Below are 22,070 nucleotides of genomic sequence, written 5' to 3'. Positions count from 1 at the left end.
AAAATCTGCCTCGATATGTATACAAGTTCACACACAAACATACATATATACGCTGGTTTGTTTGAGAAGCTGTACAGGGGCAAGGGAAGCGGAGACAATCGGCGGCCGTTGGTTTATTTTTTTTCGCACGGCTCGGATTTTCTACCAACAATACAATGTTGTGACGCATTGTTGACTCTTTGACAAAAAATGAGCTTCGCCATTGGCTGACCGTGTGAACGGAGATTTCATTGAGTGTATTTTTACAAACATAACGCGTATGGTCTGTCATATTTGTTTACATGCACACATAATTCTATGTATGTATGTATGTATATGAGCACATGTGCGACCGCTAGATCTTTTAAGATGATATCAAAACTTTTAAGGTAAGTGTAGAAGTTTAAAACTAACTACCTTAACTTGTATTAATTATTTGGATAATAATACAAACTTTATTATATATTTTTAATGATTTTATGGAATCATCACTGAAAATGCTCAATTCTGCTATTTTCGGGGTGAAACACGCTTATAATTTGTCTGTGGTGAAACTGGACCATCTCTGCCGAGTACCCCTTCGAAAAGTTACGATATTTGAAACGTGAACCTTCTCTATGATAGACGTTCTCTGTCTATACTCTACGTTCTCTGCATTAGTCATTACTTTGGATTTATGACAAAAAGTATTTTTAAACGATAAAATTTGTTGAATATTTTTAATTCCAAAAAAATAAATGCGAATGGATTTCCAGGTCAAGAGTGAAGCATTTTCCAGATGACTGTACTTTAAAAATAATTTTTTAAATGTTACTAATCGAAACAAGCTGAAATTAAGCTTTTCGCCTTTTGGCTTCTGTATATCTGCCACTAATTCCAATTAAGGAAGTTATAATAAAGCAGGTTAATTAATTCATAAGGATAGGGTTGGTTCGACTACATTTTGTAATTCTATTATAGTTCACTCCAGACTTTGAATTCGAGTAAAGATTCGAAAGGGCTTTGCGCAGAATCAACAGACGTCTTTATATGGCATGGCACGAGTAGATATTTTAAATTACTGCTTCAATACGAATGGCTGATGTTAAGAAAGCAAACCAATTGGTAATCTACATTTTTTATTTACTTCATAAATCTCTTAAGAAATAATTCATACACACATAAATACGTATGATGTAACATTTTCAGAAATAACTTACCATTTGAAGTAAATAGTACTTAAAATATGTCACAATTTCTGCAGAATACTGCATCGTATATCGTTACACACACGTATGTTTCTTGTTGTAGTGGATAACAGTGCCAGAGTGAAGCAGAAGAGATTTTGTTCAACATAATTTAAATATTGCATTGTTCTGTGCAATGATTCAGGAATATTTGAAAGCTATTGTGCACTTATCTCAAATTATGATTAAACTTTTTCTTCTTCAGTAACAACGTTGATTATCCCCATACATACCTATGTGAACAAAAAAATACTATACCCTGCCAGTAGCTGTGTGATACTATCATTATTTATTTATTATTTATAATTTTTTCGGTTTTGAAGTAAGAAAATAGGTATTGAAATGATTTTTACATGAATATGATTTGTAATATTTTTTTTTTATGTATAAATTGTTTTTCCTTTTAACATATTATAAAACGATTAAAAGTAGCCTATGTTTAAATATATACAAATTTTCAAAGTCAAATGCTATCACTAGGAACTTCTGCGGGAAAAAATTTTCACTTCATTACGTGCTAAGATTCGGATGTTAATATGGCACATAACGAAATAGGGTTTTATTTTTATACACATGTAAAATATTATATACATAAAATAAAGAGATCACAATGAATTCGAAAAATCAGGTAACTCTTTCTCTATGTAGAAGGGCCAATTGGATTTTGTCAGTGACATCTCCCATGCATTGAGATGTGATCACGTTTCCTTCCTCCATCATGTGCAATGTGGTTCGTTTATCACTATATGAAGTGCCGTAAGAGTCAGAATACCTTCTATCGTAGCCATATGACACCTTAACAATATAGTTCAGGTCGCATTACTCAATTAACATGCAACAAAATGCATAGAATCGCAAAAATATTTAAATTTTGTTTAACAAAATTAAAAAAATCAACAAGCGTCGATCTTAAACGTTATATTCCTATTCGGATACACATACATATATTTTTTCAAAACTCATTTATTCAAGATACAAATTCAGAATAAATTAAATATAATAACAAGACTCGTATTTTTTTTCTTTTGAAATTACAATATAAACTTATATAATAATGGTGAAAATATTTACATATTTAATCATGAAATAGCACAACTATTTCGATTATGATTCAATGGATATTTACATTGATATTTAAATCTGGAGCCATGATTGATATTGTGAATACTCTGAGATGTTGTTAGAGCATATGATTTTAGTGTAGACTTCACTGATGTTGGTAAATTTAAGGAATCAATTGCGTATACAGTTGTGCATCTAACAATTGTCCGGCAGCATAGCTCTTGCAAAGACAAAACTACAAATATAAAATTATTAAAATACATAAATTAAGCTCGTAAAGATACAGTTTTAATTTATAAGATAAATCGTTAAATATATAGGAATGTAGGGATCCAATCTGAATAATATGAACGGAGATTGCATCTTTGCCACATTTGGTGAATATAATTTCCCAAAGTTTTGATAGGTTTTTTTTTTATAGTAACGATATGCAGACCCTGATTATGTGGCAAGTTATAACTTATCTGTCATCGAAGTCATCTTACGGAACTGAATGGCATTGACTGCTTACCTAAGATCAATATGATTATCCCGCGTAGCCCGATTCGTCTTGACGATTTCGCTTTGCCCTTGTCAATTAAAAGATGAAACGGAACCTGCCGACTAAAATAGCTCGTTCATTTTATGAAGGTTGCATGACAATCGAGTTGAAATCGGATTGGACAAGGACCTCGCCTGACAGACGGAGATGGTAAAAGACTTTAAAAGCTCCACACAATTCATCCGCTTATCATAGTTTGTCAGTTGTTGAATCTCCGAATAGAGATCCCTTGCGCAGAGATCACAAAAACTGCTGATTCGGCTTGGAATCTGCAGCCGGAAAACGGAAACGATTACCTTGCGGAATTGAGGTCGCCAACGATTATAACCGAAAGGATCGGTAGTACGACAAAGGTTCCCTCAGTTCCTGAACGAGATTAGTGTGGTTTTATAGACTATGCGACATTCTGCACAATGAACGAGAAAGCCTAATATTACCATCATATATGAGGTTAATTGAGAAAAAAAAAAAAAATTCTACAAGAAAATTGGGTAAATTCTACTAAAAACTAAAAATGCGACTATTATTCTGAGCTTTATGAAGTCTATAATTGGTAACATCACTCAGCGGTTTTGTTTGCGCTGTTGCCTCAAAAGTTAACTTAATTCTTTGCAAAAAAATACATTTACTGTCTACTACAAATTAGTTTCAGATAATTTTTTCAAAAGTATTTATTCAATTGAATCAACTGTTTTGAAACAAAATTTACACTACTGATGTACAGCATAAAGTATGTTCACAGTTAAGTGTTTTATCAGTATCAACTAACGAACTACTAAATTAACAAGTTCGGTCTGAATACCCTAATATAAGTATGCAGTATAAGAAATTCAGGTAGTAACGACAAGATTTTATCAATTTTTTTTTTCTAATACCACATACAATGTCACTTACTAAAAACGCAATCATAGAGAGAAAAGTTAACCGGATGTTCGAACATCCTGATATTAGTTATATGGAGGGAAAGTCAAGTTTCCGCTCAAATTTATTTATTTTTAGCACAAAGATACACTGGAAAACACTGCAGCTAATCTTCATTTAAATAACTCACATATGATAGGTACCTGGGTCTAAATATACGGTAGCGCCGTGAACAGTTTTGGTTAGATTTAAACAATTTTTTTGACATAAGGTGGTATACACTAAAGGTATTATTCGTTCAAAGTTTAATCCCATTATATTAATTGCTTCTTGAATTGTGTGCTGAAAACTGAACGAATTAAGTGGAATTTAAAATTGTGCTATACGAGAAGTAGGCGTGTTTGTTTGTCCGATTTCGCTCATTTTCACAGAGTGACATAGCAATATGAAACGAATGGCACGTTTACAATTTTGTAGAATTCGGTGAATAAGATTTCGAGATATGGGGTTTCAACAAAAAGTTTCACACCGGCTCCCATACAACTGACACATACCATAAACTTATTAGAGGGTGGAGCCACGCCAACTTTTTTTTAAGTTTTGCCCGCAGGTGCCCATTGCTACAGCAATCCTCTGTATCACAGAGCTTTATATCTCAATTTATCTAAGTTCACTTAGGTTATGGCACATTCTGTTTTCTGTTAATGATATGTGGGCGTGGCAGTGGTCAGATTACGCCCATCCCACAGACGGACAGTCAACCCGATTTCAACTTCTCCCGTCACCGTGATCATTTATAAATTATATATGTATATACCCTATATCTATCTCGATACGTACAATCGTTAGGTGAACAAAACTATAATAAAAATAATAAACTTTCATTTACCTTTATTATTACGCCAGATCCGTTCCATACCGTTTCTATGCAGCGCCATTCGAGCGAGTTCACAAAAAGACTCTCTGATATTAAAATCACAAAGTGGGGATATTTCAAAGCATGACATATTATTACGAGAAGCATAAAGCTCTGCGTGTTTAGCTAATACTTGTCTTTTAAAAGCAAGGTGTAGTCTATTCCCAACTAATACTTTTGGAATACCAGGAGCATGCTGAAACAATAAAAATTACATTTAGTTTATTTGTTTGTTTGTTGATTATTTTATATCAGTCAAATAAGTAAATATAAAAATAATTATATCAACCCGATGGAAACGTTTTTTGCAATGTAAATTCTGAAATTATGTTAAAAGTTTTTATAATAGCTATGCTTGTAAGCAGCCGAGACGTGGAAAGGTATGACAGCTGTTAAAGTTACAGCCACTTTAGTAACAGAAACACAGTATGTAAAGTGTTGTATTAAAAAATAAAGATTCGCTGAAACTTACGAATTAGTGAAATAGTTTATGGAGATGATTGTATAAGTCGTACTCAAGTTTATACGTGGTTTACACGATTTGAAAATGGTCGTGACAATTTAAAATACGACCAAAGTGCAGGTCGTCCATAAGGTAGTTGCCGTGCTGACGTGGTGCAAAAAGTGTCGGAAATTATTGGTATTAATGCAAATTTTACTACGAGAATGTTGGCTGAAGAATTAAATGCGAGGAAAAGCACTATTTGGAGAGTTTGGTTATTTTGAGGACAAACCTTGTATGACTGAATATAAAATACTTACCCCAGGCAACTATGTTAGCATTCGTTACTATTTATATGAAAATATCAGGAAACTGATGTTGAGCAGTTGCCAACACAATTTTTTTTCTGCGGTTTATGTAAAATATATATATATTTTTTTTACTTTATTTATTAATTATTTGCGAATGTTCTTAACACAATACTTTAACAAAATTCTTTGCTCTGCAGCACTTTTTAAAAATAAAATCCTTTTTTAACATTGTACCTTGAGACATGAAGTTTGACATGATTCAACTAAAATTTAAGTAAAACTCATCGAAATCCTGAGGCTAATTACTGCCTACACCCATTTCCCAAGACTGCCGGTTCTACGATACTGGAATTACTTGGAGTTTATCCGCCCAAGGGTTATTTCGCCGATTTAACGCTGTTGGATCGGTAATTAATATTGTCACACATCATTATTAGACCAAAACTAGCAGGGTTGCTCCATATCTCCTGACCCGTGCTGGCATTGGGTCTAACTGTTCAGACGGATCCGATTAATGTACGAGGGCTCAAGTGTGACAGCGCTCCTGAGGGAATATAACAACCTGCACACAACTCCCTCACCCCCAGAACCACAACAAATTTGCCGTCTCAAACCCCACTTCTACAACTGAACTGCAACGGGCTTTCAAGCAAGATCGAAGAGATAGTGTTTATGAGCGGGGAGGGCATATCGATAGCTGCGATCTAAGAAATCAAGCTTAACCCTTTCGACTACAACGTTGCTTCTGGGCAATTTCGGCTGTTTAGCGATTAACTGTAAGCGTTGTCTTTGGTTTTGTCAGATTATACTTAGTTATTATGGTACTTTTATGTGTGTTCTTGGAATTGAATCAAACAAATTCACTTTTGAAGATCATTTAGCAAAGTTATTTCAAAGAGAGTAAGGTTCTTCTCCAAAAATTGTGTTGTGTAATTCGGAAGAGGCATTCAATTTGTTAACATACTTTGATAAAAAATAAGTAAAATAAAAAAGGGTAAACTGAATATAATTAAGCTTAATTTATGCTTAACTGTGCTAGAGGTTAATTTCATTTGTCTTAGCTAATAACTAGGTGAGTAATTTTCAAAGTTCTAATGTTGCTTGTGGGCAACCTTGGGCCATTGTGGTAATAAATATATTTTTACTTAGATATGAGACCGGAAGAGAAAGGATTGACAAATAAAGAAATTGAAACGATCGTAAACTTTGAATGGGATGTTTCAACTCATGAAGAAAGTGAAAATGAGATGGAAGACACATCCACAGTGTTAGAGAACAATTTGGATGGGATAATGGGAAAAGGAGAAAGCATAGAGATTGGCCTTTTTGAAAATATGAACAAAGATGAACGTGAGAAGGAAATGTTGTAGATTTGTACTTTGAAAAAGTTGACCCCAGGGCACTTAAGTGGAGAGAAATGCCATTTCAATCTCCAGAGAGTGTTTGGGAAGAAGACAAAGCCTGGAGAAGCGACAAATTGATGACGCCGATAGAATATTTTTGTACCTTTTTTGATAGAAAAAGGAGAGTCTAACTATATGTATAAGGTACGCCCTTTATTACAGGTTCTCAAAGAAAATTTTAGTAAACTACCCCAAGAAGAACATCAAAGCGTTGAGGAACAAATCATTGCATTCAAAGGTATACCTTCCGTAATGTCAAAAAAATGTATACTTTAGCCTAATTTATTTTTACAGGACGCTCGACATATAAACAGTACAACCCAGCTGAGCCTCACAAATGGGGTCTGAAAATGTTTACGCGTGCTGGAAACTCTGGGTAAGTTTACGACTTTACGCTGTATGTTGCTGAAGGCACCTGTCTTGATTATGGATTGGGAATATCTTCGGATGTTAATATTTTTGGCAAAAGGGGTTCCCAAGCACAAGAATTTTAAGCTTTTTTTATAATTGGTAATTTTTATAATTGGTAAGCCTTCTTTTTTCGTTGAAGGAAATGGGCATTTTTGCAACTGGTACTGTACGTAAGAGCCACATAAGCAACTGCAATCTTCTTTCAGATGCAAAATTAAAAAAGCTTGGAAGAGGATCGTTTGATATAAAATGTGAGATCAACAATAATATTGTATGTGTAAAATGGTTTGACAATAAGTCAGTTCAACTTATATTATCCTCATGTCAAAGCAATGAACCCGTTGAGATATGCAAACGTTGGAATCCAAAAAAATAAAAAATATATGATTCAAGACCTGCGATTGTTGCTTCTTACAACAATAGTATGGGAGGAGTTGATTTGGCCGACATGCTCAAGGAACTCTACAGGGTTAACCGCTGTTCAAAGAAGTGGTACATAAGGATCTTTTATTGGTGCCTGGGAACATCGGTTGCAAATGCCTGACTTTTGTTTAGAAATCATTTATATTTGACCCACCCAATGAAAAACATATGCCACTTATTAAATTTACAGAGTACTACCACTACTGAAATCGAAAAGCAGAGAGGACGACAATCGAATGTTGAGAGGGCTAGCTCTATAGTATTCCTAGATAATATGTCCCCAACAAGTAGCCTGACTTTCCCTCTGTCAAAAAATTACAGGTTCCAGCAGAATCCATCAGGCTCTCAGCGTTATGATAAAATGGAACATTGGATTGTATTTGGTAAAAAAGGACGTTGAAGAATGTGCAAAACAGGAACACGAATATCCAAGTGCCTTAAATGCAAAGTCCATCTTTGCTGTAACAATAACAAAAACTGCTTTTTTTCATACCACACCTAATTTTCAAAATAATATAGAAATAATTGTAAGCTTTCCAAAAAATGTTTTGTTTATTTTATATACCACCTTGGAGGAAGGTTGCAAACAAGCAACTTCCGGCAGCGCCCAAACCGATGGGCGTGGCGACTCAAAATTTTACCAAATACTTGTTAAATTAATACAAAACCACTAATATTAAAAAAAAAAAATAGTTTTCATTTCACGCGGAAAAAGTTGGGGTCGAAAGTGATAACAGTCGCTCAGATATTTTGAGAAGTACAGGTTTTAAGGCTTTCAGCAAATATTCTGAGACAGATAGTGGTGGTGACATAGCCTTAATATTGCTTGACACGAGTACACGGATACTACCCTAGAATGGCAGTGCATAGATATGCGATCAGGTGATGTCAAGCTCGAAAAATATAATGTATAGTATATGCTTTGGAATACAGTCGAATTCCTGTTCAATCCGCGGAGACACTACGATAACCATTCGCTGGTCAAGGCGAAAAGATGAGTTACTCGATGGCTACGCAAAATGCCAAAAGACCACTTGTTTTCATCGACGGGGAGATTCAGAGCGTCATCAACAAATTAAAGGCAACTAAATTCATCGGCTCAGACGGTATAAATATGCTGAAGTTAAAACACTTGCAATGTGTTCAAAAGGTGATGGAGTCAGAATTCGATTCGACGGTCTGAACTCCATCACTCCGAACGGCCGCCTCGATACAGCAGATCACAGATACAAACCTGCCAAAATACCACACTCCAACAGGTCGACGACATATAGTACGACGTGTGTTCAAAAAGTATCGCGAATTTTGAATTTTCGCGGGTTACGTATATTCGAATTTCGTTCATTTAATTGTTGACAACTGCTTTGCTTGCACGTGTTTTGGATCGTCTTCGATTTTTATGGATCAAAAGGATCAAAGAACCTGTATCAAATTTTGTGTAAAAAACGAAATTAAGTGCGCGGATGCATTCCGAATGTTGATTGTGGCATACGGAGAAGCTACCTTGGACGGAAGCAACGTTTATCGGTGGTACAAAATGTTCTCAGAAGGCCGAGAAGATGTGACAAAAATTGTCTTTTGCACCACGATAACGCCCCTGCTCACACATCGTTGCTTGTGCGCGACTTTTTGGTCAAAAACAACACACTAATGATGCTGCAGCCAGCGTATTCCCCAGATCTAAAACCCTGTGACTTTTTCTTGTTCCCTAAACTGAAGAGGCCCATGAAAAGACGATGTTACGCTTCTCTTGACGACATAAAGACGTTCGATGCCGAAGGAGCTGAAGAAGATAAAAAAAAAAATGATTTTTTGAAGTGCTTCGAAGATTGGAAAAACCGTTAGCACAAGTGTATAATATCTCATGGGGATTACTTTGAAGGGGACAAAACAGATATTTATGAATAAATAAATAATTTTTGAAAAAACACAAAATTCGCGACACTTTTTGAACACACCTCGTACAACTCCTACTTATCCAGACTAGATGTACCCAAATTATGTTCTGCATAAAATGAGTCGCCGTACGACACTAATAACGTCTTTGCCTACCGCATAAAATATATAAAACTTCTCTTCAATAAAATAAATAAAGAATTTAATAGTGACACGAAAGAGTGGAGGTCATCCTCATAAGTTGTCCCTAACTGTTGCACGAATTGCGGTGTTTGTTTTTGTTAGACACTTTCAATCAGTTTTGGCGTTAACACAGTTTCAAAAAAATAATAATAAATAATTATCGAGTTTTTTTTCCATTTCTATCGTGTTTTGAAAGCATTCAATTCAATAGAAGAGAAAGTTCCTAAGGTGTATAAGCTCTCAGATGAGGAGATAACAGTATATTTAATGTCGGCGTAGGATAAATTAAGTGGTAATAGCTTTGATAGCGATGTTGGTGTTTCTTATTGTGATTCGGTTATATTTAATGTACAGAAACTTACAGGCACAGTAATACTCGTATTACAATGTTTTAAAGAATTGAAACAATGAGATACAAGTAATATATTTATGGATTTGTCTTTGAATGGCAGCCTTTGCCCTTCGGTTATGTTGTTTTATGCTATGTTGTAGTAACTTATACATATGTTATATTTTAAAAGAATAAGTTCCTTTCATATCGGCCGCAGCAACTTTTCAAAGAACTAGCATCCTCAATCCTCACTACCCGAATTCGAAACCAATAGACGATATCATATGGTGCCTTTCAGCAGATTTTATGGAAAAAGTCATTGCAGCTACATGTTATTATGGTTGCATTTCGAGAAAATTGTTCCATGCCAGTCGATTCAACATTTAGATACGCCTTTCTAGTTCCTCAAATATTTTTAATCAATTGAAATAGTTATACCCGGTTTCACAGTCCACAATACAGACAAGTGACCAACCCTTTCCGGCTTATTCGTGTAATTTATACCAATTACACAGTACAACAGCTAATCTGGGGGGTGAGAAATTCCAAGTCAGGGTGATGGTACTTATCTTGATTTTTTTTCGTTTTTGTTATGAACGTAACCAACAATACAACAACAACTATAACAACAACAACCAAATTGACGAAAACACCGATAGGAATCGTATAACGGAATCCGAAGAGGACGAATTACTCGCCTCCAGCCAGGAGACGAATAAGAGTACTGCCGGACATACCAGCTAAAGTATACCGGTAGATACAGCAGGGAAAACAGCAAATCTTAGGGAGAAAGCGACCACGTCCAAAGCTGCTATGAGCACCAATCAAAGTACACTGGCGGCTAAAGGCGAGTACAAAAAAAGCGCAAGAAAGCCCAGAATCAGCTGACGAAAACCCGGTAAAAGAGGGCAGTCTTCATACTGGGAAAGGTAGCCAAAGACCAGACAGCCGGTAACCCAGTTAATGGGGCAGAAACAAAGCGCCTCAAATCCATTATAGAGGAATATGAAAAGGAAGCAATCAGAACCTCTAGAAGAGAGCAAAAACCCGAGCAATTCACGAAAAAGTAATCGCTCTATTACAGAACCAAAACTCAACTCAAAAAACCTAAGCGGAGTGAAGGCGAACACAGCAATACAACAACGGCTAGGCATTTCTGCGATGTAGCCAGGGATAGCCTACAAGTGACCATCATAGGCAAAAATTCCTCCTCCCCGAGCACAATACAGGAAAGATGGCTGGAAATCGATGTCAGATTATCGAGTATGGTGCTAAGCTTCGTAACGACAATCGCGCGTGCCCTCATCCGGAGTTTGACTCCTCTCCTCAGGTGCGCGGACCAGGTTTTCGTTAGATTTCCTGATAGGTAGTGCTGTCAAAATAAGCAACGCCTTTGAAGACCTCCAATTGGGGCTTATACCCGCCAGGGACATTACGAAGAGACCTCGTGTTCGCATTGGGCTATCCCCTCCAGAGGAGGTGCATCAAGCTACAAAACAAATCTATACCAAAGAAAGCACGTAGACCAATTCTGATGGCCATTTGTGATGAGTCCATTGAGGCTCTTAAGGAGACTGACTACAAAATCAGCTTCGGAATTCACAAGGCCAGGCTTAAAATGTTCCAAGGCGACAAAGCGGCTGACGGAGACTACACGGAAGAGGTCGACGACGCTAGCCAGTTGATAAGGAATGTGGGCATCAAAGAAATTCGAGATGCCCAATAACATAAGATGCGCACAGATGCAACACTCGAAGGGCTAAACTGCAGCAAGTAAAAACCTTTTTACGCACGAAACAAAGGTCCTAGTGCATGCATTCTTATCAATAGAAGTATAAATGCATTTCTTTGTCCTAATTACAGCACAACCGATATCACAGTGGTAAAGGTGAAACAGAAGGAAAAATCCCTTCTTCTTGGTCTCGGCATACTTGGCCCATGACGAAGAAGTACCACCGGCAGCGCTCACCAGACTAGTAGAGGACAACAGGAAGAAAGATGTCCTAATAGGGTGTGTTGCAAACCCAAGATACACTGTATGGGGTAGCAACTGTATAATCACTAGAGGTGAGTCACTCTTGCAGCACAGAGTGGCTGATGAAAGCCGCTACCAAAAAAAAAAAATTAAATAACTATTTTTCTATTTAATGAATCTGGTTCATTTTTTTTATTTTATTTTGCAGATTGGCTTTTACATTTAACAAAAATGGATAACTGGGACACTGAAACAAGAATTTGGATTGTCCGCCGCTATCATGCACTGGAGTCCGTAATTTCGGTTCAAAGAGAGTATAGGCGCACGTTTGGCGGCAATCCTCCGAGCAGATGGACCATAATGAGACTTGTAAACAATTTTGCCGAGCATGGAACAGTCAATAGAAGACCTTACCATCGAAACCCTTCAGTTCGAACGGAGGAAACAATCGCTGCTGTAGCTGCTGCCATACAAAACAATCCACGTGTTTCGACAAGAAGCTTATCTGCTCAAATGGGTGTAAGCAGACAGTCATTGCAGACAATTATGCAAAAAGATTTGAACTTACTCCCATATAAAATTCAAATGGCCAACAAACTGAACGCTGCATACTTGCCGATTCGCTTGGAATTTTGCCGATTTTTCAAATGGTGGAAGAGGATGGAAACATGTTGAACTGTCTTTTCATGTCTGACGAGGCCCATTTCGATTTAAACGGCAGCATAAACAAACAAAATTGTCRAATATGGAGTGCTTCCAACTCACAGATACTCCATGAGACGGAATTGCATCCACTTCGTGTCACAGTGTGATGTGCAGTTTCATCACGCTGCATTGTCGGGCCCTACTTCTTCGAAGAAAACGGTCACACCGTTACGGTTACTGGAGACCGTTACTTGAGCATGTTGAGAGAGTTTTTCTATCCAGAATTACGCCGAATGAGAATTTCTTCCAACTCTGTGTGGTTTCAGCAAGATGGTGTAGCTCCTCACATAGCCCAACCTGTTATGACAGAAATGCGACGAAAATTTCCCAATAAGCTGATATCCAGAAACTCCACATTCCGTTGGCCACCCAGGTCGCCTGACCTTACTGCACCTGACTTTTTCTTGTGGGGTTATTGCGAACAGGAAGTCTACAAAGCAAAACCAACAAATTTGAATGAACTAGGGCAGGGGGGGCGTTTAAATTACATTATTTTTAAAACTAATTAAGCTATATTTAATAAAATTGAATGAGCTTTAACATGAATAAAAGAAAAATGACATTCACTGAAAAAAAAAATTATTTGAGTTTCTTAATGTAGCAAAATTCATCAGCCACCCTGTATATTCTGACTAGCAATCTAAGTAAATGCAACAAGGGCGATAAGCCAACCTACAGACACAGACAGTCTTGTTATGGATGACTGGAGGGTATCCGATGAGCCTTCCATGTCGGATCACTCCTGGATAGATTATTAATGAGGTAATTCACCGCGACCTAGGGTATATTGTGCCCCTGGATACTCTTCAGCATCTGCAAGAAACACAGCACTACTCTCATATATCGGAACCCTAGCAGAACAGCGTGCGAAAAATTTACCAATACATCAACAAAATGCCTTGAAAAGGGCGGCAATAAAAGTATAAGTAATCCGCAGGAACTATATTCAGAATTAGAGAAGTTGGAAAAAGGCTTATACACATATTTCAATAAATCCACACCGCTAACAGATCTAAAAAAGAAAAAGTCTCTTCTTTGGAGGAACAATGAACTCAAGAATTTGAGAACACAACTAAGGAAAGCTTTCAATGAGAGTTTTAAAACCAAAATCTGGCAGCCATATAAAGATATTATGAAAAGATACGAAAAAGCAGTCAGGAAAGCAAAAAACGACTCATGGCGATCTTTCTGCATATCGATAGAAAGTTGCAGAGAGACCGCTAGGCTGAGCAAAATGCTATTAGTTTCAAACGGCGCTGCAACACAAACAAGTTCTGTGAGTAGACTAACGCCTCAAGGAGGGGTCCTCTCCTCGCTTCTATGGGTTGTAGCGCTGAACGAAATCCTACTGCAACTAAACAGTGGAGGAGTGAAAGCAGTAGCATATGCAGACGCTAAAGCGTTGTTGGTATCAGGCATGTTCCCTTCAACAGTCAGCGAGATTATGAAAAGAGCACTACGAAGGTTAAACCTATGGGCTAAGAACAATGGACTAGGACCCCGGCAAAAACAGAATTGGTGCTATTTACAAGCAGAACCAAAATCCATCAGTTTCAACCTCCGGTACTAAACGGTACCATACTCACTATAACCCCCAGCTAAATACATGGGAGTGGAGATTGACACCAAACTGTCCTGGAAAATAAATATAGAAAAAATAGTAAATAAAGAATACATGGCCAACTATACTTGCAAGAGAATCGTCACCAGAAATTGCCACAACTACAAGAAAGCACTAAGCTCATTAAAAGACAAGCTCCAACTAGACTTGATCAGGGTTCCCGGCCACAGGAACACTTTCGGTAACGAAAAATCAAACGAGTTGGCAAAAGCAGGAGCTTTCCTTAACGAATCCGAGGCGGAGCTAATATCAAGCGCGCTAAGATCGATCAATGGACAATTTACATGGAAAAACATTATAAAATGCATCAGAACAACACAATTATGGCCAATATATGACAGGAAAAGAACCAACGCTTATTAAATAGGTCAAGGAAAAGTGTCTATAGTATAACAGTATAACAGCTACCACAACAGGGCACTGGCCATTTGGGAAACATGCGTCCAAAATGGGTATGCCCTAAAACTCCATCTGCCGAGGTCGCTTAATAGCGAGGAACAAGGAAACAATTTCCCACTTCCTCTGTGAATGCCCAGCCCTAGCACAGATCCGACACAAAACACTTGGAATCCATCAAGTACCAAATCTTGAATGGATTTCTACTAAAAGCATATCATGAACCGTCATAGCAAACTATGCATAGTGTATCAAAATGGCACATCAAGTGCTAATTGAGCCCAATTAGACATAGGGCTGCACTCCTACCTACCTACACCCACACTCCATACTTAATTTGTGCTTAAGATAAAACAGGAAAATAGTGTTTTACAATTCATGAATGAATGAATTCAGCAGTTGTTACTTAACAAGCTGATTTTTGTTTAGAATGTTCAGTTATTTGTCAAAAGAATAATAAGAAATAAAAAATAATTTTTGGAGAAAGAATATGGAATCGGATTTGAATTTCCACCAGTTCCAATAGGTGCTCCTCCTCGCTGGTGGTGAAATGCTGGGTTCTTTTGTTGTTTTCATACATTTTCGATTTCAATATAACTTTCCTCACAAATGTATGAATTATCTATTATAATTTAAATATTTCAAACATATTTGTAAAACATATGTATGTACATATGTTGCCCAAAACGTTGCCCTATATCAATAAAAATTTATAGAAACTAAGCGTTGACTGTGAAACGACTACTCAGTCTGCAACAATGCTTAACTTAGATTTTATTTGGTCACAACTTAAGAATAGACTGCGGAGCCGAGCATTAATCGATTCAATTAATAAGGTTATGTCGATAGCCCAAAAACAACAATTTGTCAACATTAATTGGATATATGTATAATTTTTCAATCAGCCGTTTTCTTTTGTATTGTTCGGTTTTTATGATTCAAAAATACATCTTTCAAATATTTCAAGCAATATACGAATATATTCATCCTTGTCGTAACCTTCGCGTGATTGCCATTCCCCGTGGAAGAACTTACAAATTTGTATTTAAGGTGAACTTCACCCGAGAAAGATTTTTCCATATTCGAAAATTTTCCCCTAATTTCAAACGGTTTTTTTTCACGCGAATCCATGAAATTTATTCACAAAATTGGTATCTCTAAAGAACTTTCAATAAAATGTTAGCATATCTTATTAACTATTTATTTGAATTAACAAATTTTTTATATGAATTAAGGCTTATTAATAAAACACATTTGACGTTTTTGGTCAACAGTAAGACATTTATTTTGAATGAAATCAGATGCAGTGAACCAATAAAGTTTACATACACCTAGTTCCATTAAATGACGGCACGTTTATTTGTTATAAAATTAATAAATTTTTAGTTATTTTGTATCCATTTCAAAAGATGTATATTTAACATTAAATATAGCATATCAAAATATTTTTTTATTTAAATAAAAATAAAAAATAAAAAAAATTAATGCTAAAGCTTAAAATGCGCTTAATTCATATCAAAACAGTTTACGTACAACCAATGCTTATTTATATAAATCAAAAGTAATAACAACAATTTTAGCGGTTTTTTGGCTAATTTTAAATTTTAGCAGTTTTTGACGCATGCTCCCCAGTCGAATTCTAGTATTATTTTCGAATATTTTGACCCACAAAGTCGATGATCCAGTTTTTTGGCCTTATTTTGATGACTTCGACGTTTTCTAATACGGTTTTCCAAAAAATTCTTGATATTTTGATTTGGATTAATATCTGCTGATTGCGGGACTTATGGATTTATTTTTAATTCCATAACAACCCCTCACCTACAAGCAACAATGTGTGTTTTGGGTCGTTTTCCTGTTGCAAATAGAAGTGGCTGCTATTAACAGCCGATTTAAGCTCACTTAAAATCTAAATTATTTTGTTAAATTGTTGAGATACATTATAATGCGGATTGTTGCAAAACGATCATATACCCGGGAGCGGACATTCTAGATGTATGCCCTGAAATTGTAATCCTTAATTCGTTTACCATGGTCGTCATCAAAACGGGGTTCTCTCATCCGAGGCTGTCGACTAGATTCACTGAGGACGCTTTTTACGTGGAGGGTTCCAAATTACACACTGAGTAAGGATGATTCACATTCTCACTTTGGCTCGCCTTCAAACGGATGTTCTTTGGCTACCTAGAGGATACTTGGTCTAATACCGGAAGTCGTGAGCTGCTTGAGCCATATGTAAAAGAATCGTTTCTAGTATACATATAAAAAGATATGTATGTTGATTTTGTTTCAGAATATTTACGAAGTGTATGTGAAATTGATTTATTTTTAAATTTTTGTGTTTGAGTTGCTTACAAAATATAAAAAAACGGCAATGCAGTATATGCAAAATGGTAACCAAGAGTTCTTTTTAGTTTTATGACCTGCTAACTATCATGAGACAATATTTTGTGACTAGAGACTGTGTTGTGAATAGTAACTAGTCACAAATCGAGACTATACCTCAAAATGTTTCAAATAAAGACTAGAGACAGAATAGCGCTATAAATCTTGTAAGGATGTGCCCTCCCAGTATTAGCTTGACGTGGCGCATTCCTGCATGCTACCAGTGCCATTCTCTCCCCACTCTCTTCTCCTTGCGAAGCACCTCTTCTATTTTGTGGGGCCCTACCGCAATGCACGGTTCTGGCCCCATCATCCTGAACGCTGACTCAGTATGGGCTAGTTAGTCGACTAGCTCATTGCTGGCTAACCTTTTATGTCCCATCACCCAGATCAGGTGTACACAGTTGTGAACTAATAGGCGGTTCAGCCTTTTTAAACAATCCTCCACTAGAGGCGATTGACCTCATAAGCTGAGATCGCTTTTAGGGTCGCTTGACTATCGCTAAGTGTGGTGATACCCTGCTTGCTATAGTTGCTATGAAGATTGATTTCTGCACACTGGTTTTAGCAAAGACCTCTGTTTTCGAACCGTCAATGTACCATTGGATAGTACTGCTCCTCAGTAGGTCGAGCGTAGAGTCACTCCACTCCACCTGACTACTGACAGTAATTCTGAAATTTTTTGTAAAGTTTACATCTTCGGCAACGAGGGTTGCTTCTGAGAGGTTGATATTTAGCGTATTTAACCATCCCTTACCTAGACTTTGAACTACGTCGTAGAAAATGTTCTCACATTAACCATTATGACAATGTTATCGGCGTACCCCTGTCACCGAATCCCATTATTAGTGAGCAACTCAAGGAGGGGGATAGAACTCAACTGGCCTGTAGGGGTGTTATTTTCAGCTCCTTCGGTCTTATATATCCTGTATATGAAATTACATGATTCCTCCAATAGCCAGATGCCAACATCGAAATGGATTTCAGAATTATAAAAGATAAACATTTTTCAAGTTGCTACCTAATGTCCCTTCAAGTCTTTTTTTAAATCCATTATTTCTTAAAATATAACTACATCCGATACCTATCTGCATAATATATACGATATATAATTACATAAAAGCCATATATTTATTTTCTTTACAAAGTTTGATCAATGCCACTAAAACCATTAGTGACAGCTTGCCGAAGTTCACAATAGCATAATCGAAATTCAAACATTTCACACGAAATTCGCGATACGAACTTTTCGTTCGGGTGAAAATAAAAATACATGATGAAGTGATTTATTCACTCGAAGTTTACGATAAGGTTGATTGTAAATTACACAAAATCGTAAAAATATAAACAGAAGATTCATGAAAAAAACAACAAAGAGCAAACACGCTCCATATCGACACACCCTTCTATAATTAATTTAGGCATTACTCGTTTTAATCGAATTCCAAACTGCAAATTACCAAATCAAAATTACTAATAAGCTGGTAGAGGATATGTCATTGAGTTCGCATATAGAGCATATATAGCAATTATACTATATAGAGTGATAACCGAGGAGTCCCTAAGAGGATTTTTCGAAATTCAAATCATTTTTCGAGTTACAGATCATTGTGTCGGGTCGACAAAATCGTTTCGCAGCTCGTTTTTCTGATAACTACTTCTACTCAACCGATTCACATGAAATGTTACACACAGCTTCTTATACATTATATTATCCAACTAATAAAAGCTTTCGAAAGAATTTTTTTTTTTTAATTCCGAACCACAAAAAACAGAAAATATTAAACTTTTTTTCAAACTTCCACCATTTTGTAAGAAATTTTTGTTTTTTCAAAAACGTAAAAAAAATACCTATAATTCGGGATTCTAAAATAGAATACCCCCTTTACAACATAGATTCATAAAAAAAAGAGTGCAATATATTTTACCTCTTCCACTTCCTTAAGCCATCTATCGATTCCATCGAAGCTCCATTTATTTGTAATGTCGTAAACTAAGATAATTCCTTGTGCCCCTCTTGAATATGACCTTATAATGGTGCAAAACCGGCCTTGTCCAGATGTATCCCAAATTTGCAGCTTGACACGTTTCCCTTCCAGAAGAATAGTCGTTGTTTTATAAGCTATGAATTTAGAAATAATTTAATTATTTTCTTTATTATTTAACTTGGCTGGGATTTAGAATAACATCCCCCTATTTTGGAGTTAATATAGGTATGTACGGATAGAGGAGGTCCTACAGATCAAAAAAAATAAATATATATATATATTATATATATAAATATAGTTGCCGCTGCCTCATGGTTTTTGAGGTATTTGCATTTAAAGTTCAATAACTCCTGTCTCTTATACACATCTAGATGTGTATAAGAGACAGGTATAAATATAGTTGCCGCTGCCTCATGGTTTTTGAGGTATTTGCATTTAAAGTTCAACTATTTAAAGTGCGTGTTCCGTTAATCTATATGAATTTTACAGATATATACTAACTACTAACATTCCACTAATTCGGTTACATATTTCTTTTGCATTAAATAATGCAAAAATAACTTTAATTCCACATTTAGCTTTCTTTGAAATCAATTTATTCATAGAATTAGAAAATGGCTGCAAGCAGCAAAAAATAAACGTTACCATATTTCGTACACAAATAAAAATAATTAAAAAGGCTTACTTTTTCTGAATCGCGGCCGTCTGCCGCCAACGCAATAGGAAGTTCAAAGCGAAAGAATTGGATACGCCTAGGTATTTTTTTTTTTTGGAAAGCGACCAAAACCCCATTGGAAAAGGCAATCAAAATCGGAGAAACATCCAAATTAAATAGTCGAATTTTTTAACTTTAAATGCACGGCAATTATGTATATGTATATAAGATGGATTTGGAGGGTGTATAACGTAATGATTTCGGCCTACGGCCAAAAACACGGTTAGGATCGTAACCCTTAGTCAGAACAATTTTCTTTGTGTGCTTCGATAGAAATAAAGGCAGACATAAAATATTTTTCACATGTCGGCATTTTGATTTTTCGGTGTTTTAATTTGTCGGTATTTTGATTTAGCTGCATATTTAAATTTTGTCAGTATTTTGATGTGTCGGCATTTTGAACTTCCGTATTTTAAGTGTAGCCCAGATCTGGAGGACCTCTTCTCTCCGTACATACCCATTTATACTTCGATGCTATTCTAAAATTTACCCTTTAACTTTATTACCGTTTCCGCTACAAAATGGACTTTCTGATGATGCATCTTCAAGGCAGGACAATATCTCATGTTTACCAACATCGCTATCTCCCACTAAAAGCACCTTTAATAAGTAGTCGTAGTCTTTTGTCATCTATATTATAAAAACAATATAATAAATGTTTTATTTTCCGTCCAAAATATTTTGTACATTATTTAGAATATATTAATTTTCTCTTATTTCATATATAAATACATATATTTAAGTTATTAAAAAAAAGATTCAGAATTAATTAAATGACTTTAGCGTTATTTATTAATATACGTTGTCATYCGTTTTATATTCTGCAGGGTAAAGAACTCAAGAAAAAAATAAGCTATTATAAAAATTATCAACTGATATAAAATTAGAAAATTGTACAAATATGTAACATAGCATATAGTTTTAGAATAAAATCTTGATTGTTCATGATGGAATGTGAAAACTCATTTGCCAATAATTATTCGCACTATATTAAAACGATATCAACACATTTCAGATCTCCCAAACAATATCCCAATGTCTTAAAAACATTAATTAATTATATAGACAGAGAGCATAATAAACGATATTTTTAGATAACTTACATTGGCTATTGTCATAATATAACATGGTCCTTCAAGAAAACGAATAATTAGCAAGTCAAATATATTTTTTCAAGCCACCACATAATTCTAGCGGTACAACAATAAACAACATAATAAAACTTTACTCTGAAGATACGTCAACATATATTATACTAGGGATGAAGGTTTATTTTTTGGAAAAGCAAAATCAATTGCCTTTTAATCGATATCTTTGTGACTAGGATAACTATTTCATTTCGATCACTTTTTTTTAAACTGATTACAACGGTGTAATCGAAAACTACATAACTGGAGTCAACGTATTTATTTTGATCCTTAAAAAAAATTGCATTTTAATATCTATTCACTTATTTATATTTATACTTCAAACCAATAAAAGTTTGATTATACGTTATTCGAGAACAGTGYGCGATGCTATATATATATATAGCAGATCGTTAAGAAAACATGACCATTAGAACAAAATTCGATGTCTGCTTTATTCTGGTAATTACTTGTGAATTTTAATATCTTAAGGCATTATAGCAGAAATAGCGAATTCCGCTCCACCCTCTAGCTGACGTAAACCCGTGGCCCGTGTCAGCTGACACGACCTATCATATTATTTAACACCGCTTCTACCTTCCGATTTGTTGTAGGATACCGTAGATTTCCACGGCATTTGGATTTTTGCCGTAGAAACGTCGGCTGATTGCTCTCTCACAACACAGGGTCGCCAGTCTCGATATACTGTAGTAATTATAAAAATTTTCTTCAATATGTTTGAAATTTTCTTAAACTAACTCAAAATCAGAGTCGAATGCTTTTATGTATAAACATAAACTATTTTTAATAGTTTGTTTTCAGTTTTGATATTTTATATTATGAAAATTGTAATTGATGTGTACAGAACTATATATGCGTTATTGTATATAAATTAAGTTCTGATTTTGCATTTTAGCATTTATATATGTATGCATTTTCAATGTGTTTAGTTTAGTGTTTTGTGTAATTTATTAAGTACCCAATCTAATATTTTTCAGCAGTGGCATCATTGGTAAATGTTATAAAAAATGCGAGTTTTGACAGCTCTCTCTCGAATCAAAGAGTCTCGTATCATATTAACCATGACACAATCAGGATCCCGTCAACCAGCAGTCATGTGTGGAATACAATGCTCGCGACAGACTGCAAACGACATCTGTCAAATATTAAAAT

The 22,070-nt window shown here is 35.6% G+C and overlaps 2 protein-coding genes across 2 annotated transcripts in view; one reads left to right on the top strand and one right to left on the bottom strand.

Moving 5' to 3' along the window:
• Positions 1 to 2,150: 2,150 nt before the first annotated feature.
• LOC108974648 (ras-related protein Rab-40C) lies at positions 2,151 to 21,038 on the bottom strand. Its single transcript, XM_018942614.1, has 5 exons — positions 20,874 to 21,038; positions 20,277 to 20,400; positions 18,996 to 19,189; positions 4,559 to 4,781; positions 2,151 to 2,502 (listed from the first exon to the last, which is right to left on the bottom strand). Exons 1-5 carry the CDS (start codon positions 20,886 to 20,888, stop codon positions 2,285 to 2,287), a joined length of 774 nt encoding a protein of 257 aa, XP_018798159.1. The 5' UTR covers positions 20,889 to 21,038; the 3' UTR covers positions 2,151 to 2,284.
• The window catches only part of LOC108974649 (glucose-induced degradation protein 4 homolog), an 18,624-nt gene continuing 11,826 nt past the window's right edge, over positions 15,273 to 22,070 (top strand). The window contains exon 1 of the mRNA XM_018942625.1: positions 15,273 to 15,293. The gene's annotated coding sequence lies outside the window, so the exon portion shown is untranslated. The remainder of the gene's footprint in view (positions 15,294 to 22,070) is intronic.

This window comes from Bactrocera latifrons, unplaced genomic scaffold (genome assembly GCF_001853355.1).
Source record: "Bactrocera latifrons isolate USDA-ARS-PBARC rearing strain unplaced genomic scaffold, ASM185335v1 scaffold_573, whole genome shotgun sequence".
Classification (NCBI taxonomy): domain Eukaryota; kingdom Metazoa; phylum Arthropoda; class Insecta; order Diptera; family Tephritidae; genus Bactrocera; species Bactrocera latifrons.
The sequence above is the reverse complement of the archived record's forward strand: the minus strand, read 5'-3'. Positions and strand labels throughout refer to the sequence as shown.

Coding starts and splice junctions, on each gene's coding strand:
- LOC108974648 (XM_018942614.1), bottom strand. Junction 19,190..20,276: donor TCCATTTTGTAGCGGAAACG/GTAATAAAGTTA, acceptor CTAAATTCATAG/CTTATAAAACAACGACTATT. Junction 2,503..4,558: donor GATCTGGCGTAATAATAAAG/GTAAATGAAAGT, acceptor TTATATTTGTAG/TTTTGTCTTTGCAAGAGCTA.